We start from the raw sequence: 5,176 nt of genomic DNA on the forward strand, positions 1-5,176 counted from the left end.
GGGGGGGGGGGGGGGGGGGGGGGTTCCTCTGTCTTTTCTTCAGATTCGGACTCTCTTGACGGTGGCAGGCCGTGAGTGGGCCGCTGTCGGCCCGGTCTCGAGGAGCCGCCGAGGTTAATAGTTATTATGGATGATCCCTGGTGGCAGAGACAAGTCAAGCCATCACACATGTGAGGAGGACACACACCCACCGAAAGACCCCCGAGGACACAGAGAGGGACAGAAGGTAGGGACGACAAAGCTACATTTGCTACTTATTGTAAAATACTGATGGACTTTTAAACTGAAAGAGCCATTCCCATTATACATTATACATGATACAGTAGAAAATTTATAGGCAAAAAGTAGATTTGTTGTTTTGTTTTCACTCCTAACTAAAGGGCAAAGTTAGCAGCTCTCCTCTGTCGCTCTCGTTAATGACCTGAAACCGCTTCGTCTACTCATGCACAGCTACCGCTCCTTAAGGTTGTTCCTGTGTCCTGTTGCTGGCGGCCATCTTTGTTTTGTCTTTGCTTGGGGGGCATTTAGAGTCATTGGGTGGGGGCTGGTTGGGCTTGCTGCTGGGGGCATGCTTGGCGGGGGAGCTAGGCGTGGCGGGGGCGCCAGGGGAGTGGGACGCTTGGATGTTCTTCTCGTCTGAAAAAAGCTGTTTAATTACGTCAAAGAAGTTACTCAACGGGCTGCCTACACAGATGGGAAGAAAAGAAAAACAAAGAGAGAGAGAGAACAAACAACAGATGAGCAATGAGGTTAACGTGAGGAGAGGAGGAGGTGATGGAGGGATGAGAGGAGGAGTGGAGCCGGAGAAAAGGAGACTCTTCAGCCAGGAGGGGGGTTGGGGTCATTCGGGCCAGAGGAAGGAAAAAGGTGCAAGGTCAGGTGACAAACACTGGAGTCATATTTTAGTATTTCTGTCGTGAGGACAGAGTCGGCTTCAGAGTCTCAGTTTCTCCTGCTGGGTGAAGAACTAACAGGAAAACTGGACGATGATTCAGGAGCCGGAGATTCACAGGAACAGACTTGAACCTTTTTTAAAAACATTTAAAGGTTTGTTTCAAACCTGCTTTTAATGAATTTTTAAACCTTTTTTTTTTTTTTTTTGGATGAGTCAAACTGAAGACTTTTAAAATCCACAGTTCAATGTCTTTCACAAAAGTAAAAAACTGAGGGAACACAATTTAACACAATTTTTATTACATCAATATTTTTGCAGAACTTCCAGCAGGAAATAAAAATGAATCCTAATGATATAATTACTTTAATTAAACAACTGACATGAAAAACTGACTGAAAATGTCTACTAACGTTTTTATGTTTTGTTTTTATTAACTGTTTTATTAAGGTGCCCCATGTTTTTATATCCCACTGGGGACAAATAAAATGATTGATTGTTGCTTATCTGCTTTTTTGTTCTATATCTGATTATACATATTATATTATCTATTATTTATCTTTTTAGTAATTTTTAGTATTTGATATTGACATTTTGCAGTTTCTTTTTTTGTACTGTCCACTCTGCTGCTTACCTAACCTAATCTTAGAACCTGGACCCATATAAGCATCAGACAGGATGCCCATGATCCTGTCTGATTAGCATATAATTATTTATTTCATTGAGGAAGTTATTTGCCTGAAATGTTGAATTTTGCCTAAAATAAACTTGAAACTGTGAAACTAAATACACAGCAAAGTTTGGCCGGTTCAAATCGGTGGTCTGCAGATGAAAAATATTCACCCTGAGCCAAATATTCAGTCTCATCCTGAAGCTGTGACAGTTTTTGGTCCATGTAAATAACATAACATGGAAATGAACTTGCTTGTGTTTTCTCCTCCAGGTTTTGACTGTTTCTGTGTGAACGTCGTCCAAAGCTCCTGTTAACTCTCCATCATATCAACATCCATCACAACAACATCCATCTGTTAAGACACAGGCTGTTTGGTAAGTGCTTTAATACATGCAACAGTACAGCACAGTACACACACATTGATACACAACCACTTGTCATTGGCGAGGTTAGTCTCCACACAGTGTGTCCCTGCAGTGATTCAACATCTCGTCCTCTGTTTTCAGTAGGAAACGAGTCTGTCAGTGAAGCTGAAACTTACCATCTCTTCTCTTCATCACAGTGACGAGAGCATTTGTGCTGTCTGACATTTTTACTCCCGTGATTTCAAACATGGAAAGTTTTAGAGGGGGGGGGGGCAACACAGTATCAAGCATCACCATGCAGAGGGTTACTGAGTCAGTAAAGAGCCACACACACATTCACACATTCACACAATGAAATACATCCATCTTATCAAGCCACTTGGTCTATTCTAAAAACCTACTGAAGAAACACTTAATATTAAGTTATATGATGTCCTATTTTTGCTTTTTATTCATTAACAAAAGACACGTTATTTTTATTTGTCCACCTTCTCCTGACAGGAGTAGGACCGACCAACTAATCAGCTTGCCTGACAAAGATGTGGTGGTGTTGAGAGTTGGGAGGTGTCCACAGCCTGTAGCCTTTCATGACAACATACAGTTGTCTGCAAGAGTTATAAGGTAAATTATGTCCATGTAATAAAAAGGGAAAGTCTTGTATGTTTTTACTTTTACTTTTTTAAAAGTAATTATTAAGAAAATGTACATACACATATACAAACATATAGGATTTTAATTAGCATTGTTTTATTACATTTGCATTTAGTATTTCATGTTATATCTTCAGATATCCACATTGTATATATATATATATACTGTGACATTTTTAAAATTTTTATGACATAATATACTATGACTTTTTATGCCGTACTATACCATTACGTTTTTTGACATTTTTATATCACACTATATTATGACGTTTTTTTGACATTCTTATATCACACTATACTATGACTTTTTTTTTTACATTTTTATGCCATACTATACGATGACTTTTTATGCCATACTATACAATGACGTTTTTTGACATTTTTATATCATACTATGACTTTTTATGTCATACTATAGAATGATGTTTTTATATCACACTATACTATGACTTTTTTTTACATTTTTCTGCCTTACTATACTATGACTTTTTATACCTTACTATAGAATGACGTTTTTTGGCATTTTTATATCACACTATACTATGACTTTTTTTTTACATTTTTATGTCATACTATACGATGACTTTTTATGCCGTACCATACTATGACTTTTTATGCCGTACTATACATGACGTTTTTTGACATTTTTATATCATACTATGACTTTTTATGCCCTACTATACTATGACGTTTTTTGACATTTTTATATCACACTATACTATGACTTTTTTTTTTACATTTTTGTACCTTACTATAGAATGACGTTTTTTGACATTTTTATATCACACTATACTATGACTTTTTTTTTTTACATTTTTCTGCCTTACTATACTATGACTTTTTATCCCTTACTATAGAATGATGTTTTTTGACATTTTTATATCACACTATACTATGACTTTTTATGCCATACTATACCATGACGTTTTTTGAAATTTTTATGCCGTACTATACTATGACTTTTCATGCATTACTATAGAATGACGTTTGTTGACATTTTTGTATCACACTATACTATGACTTTTTTTTTTTACATTTTTATGTCATACCATACTATGACTTTTTATGTCATACTATACTATGACGTTTTTTTGACATTTTTATATCACACTATACTATGTTTTTTTAGGCCTTGCTATACTATGACTTTTTTTTTTTTTACATTTTTGTACCTTACTATATGATGACTTTTTATGCCTTAATATACTATGACGTTTTTTGACATTTTTATATAACACTATACCATGACGTTTTTTGAAATATTTATGTCATACTATACTATGACTTTTTTTTTTACATTTTTCTGCCGTACTATACTATGACTTTTTATACCTTACTATAGAATGATGTTTTTTGACATTTTTATATCATACTATGACTTTTTGTGTCATACTATGACTTTTTTTTTTACATTTTTATGTCATACTATACTATGATGTTTTTTGACATTTTTATGCCTTAATATACTTTTACGTTTTATGTCATACTATACGATGACGTTTTTTGACATTTTTATATCATACTATGACTTTTTATGCCGTACCATACTGACTTTTTATGTCATACTATAGAATGACGTTTTTATATCACACTATACTATGACTTTTTTTTTTACATTTTTCTGCCTTACTATACTATGAATTTTTATACCTTACTATAGAATGACGTTTTTTGACATTTTTATATCACAGTATACTATGACTTTTTTTTTACATTTTTATGTCATACTATACTATGACTTTTTATGCCATACTATACTATGACGTTTTTTGACATCTTTATATCATACTATGACTTTTTATACCTTACTATAGAATGACGTTTTTTGACATTTTTATATCACACCATACTATGACGTTTTTTGACATTTTTATATCACACTATACTATGACTTTTTTTTTGACATTTTTCTGCCATACTATACGATGACTTTTTATGCCGTACCATACTATGACTTTTTCTGCCATACTATACTATGACTTTTTCTGCCATACTATACTATGACGTTTTTTGACATTTTTATATCACACTATACTATGACTTTTTTTTAACATTTTTGTACCTTACTATACTATGACTTTTTTTTTGACATTTTTCTGCCATACTATACGATGACTTTTTATGCCGTACCATACTATTACTTTTTATGCCATACTATACTATGACGTTTTTTGACATTTTTATATCATACTATGACTTTTTATGCCCTACTATACCATGACGTTTTTTGAAATTTTTCTGCCTTACTATACTATGAGTTTTTATGCCATACTATACTATGACGTTTTTTGACATTTTTATATCACACTATACTATGACTTTTTTTTAACATTTTTGTATTTTTCATCATCGAGTCAGTGACGAGTTCCTGAGGTGGGAAAAGAAGCGCTCCCTGTTAGCATAGCTCGGTTGCTAACAGGACAGTAGAGCTGCAGCTAACGATTATTTTCATCATCTGATAATCTGCCAGTTATTTTATCTATTAATTGATTAAATATTCAATGTATGAAATGTTTAAAAAACGGCATTTACATTTACACATGTACTGTCATATATGGCAAAATAAAAACGGCTAATTTAAGAAGCTGAAAGCAGA

At 33.8% G+C, this 5,176-nt stretch overlaps 1 protein-coding gene across 9 annotated transcripts in view; it reads right to left on the reverse strand.

Annotated features, from left to right (window-relative positions):
* Positions 1 to 6: 6 nt before the first annotated feature.
* The window catches only part of LOC111644331 (serine/threonine-protein kinase BRSK2-like), a 128,804-nt gene continuing 123,634 nt past the window's right edge, over positions 7 to 5,176 (reverse strand). For 8 of the 9 annotated variants that reach the window (XM_023393173.2, XM_087170126.1, XM_087170125.1 and 5 more), the window contains one exon: positions 7 to 684. In XM_023393173.2, coding sequence (XP_023248941.1) covers positions 461 to 684 — 224 coding nt within the window. In that variant the 3' untranslated portion in view covers positions 7 to 460. The remainder of the gene's footprint in view (positions 685 to 5,176) is intronic. The other variant, XM_087170128.1, reaches the window with a different exon arrangement.

This window comes from Seriola lalandi, unplaced genomic scaffold, assembly GCF_002814215.2.
Source record: "Seriola lalandi dorsalis isolate HSWRI2012SDOR001 ecotype SW California unplaced genomic scaffold, Sedor1 jcf7180002054929, whole genome shotgun sequence".
In the NCBI taxonomy this organism is placed as follows: domain Eukaryota; kingdom Metazoa; phylum Chordata; class Actinopteri; order Carangiformes; family Carangidae; genus Seriola; species Seriola lalandi.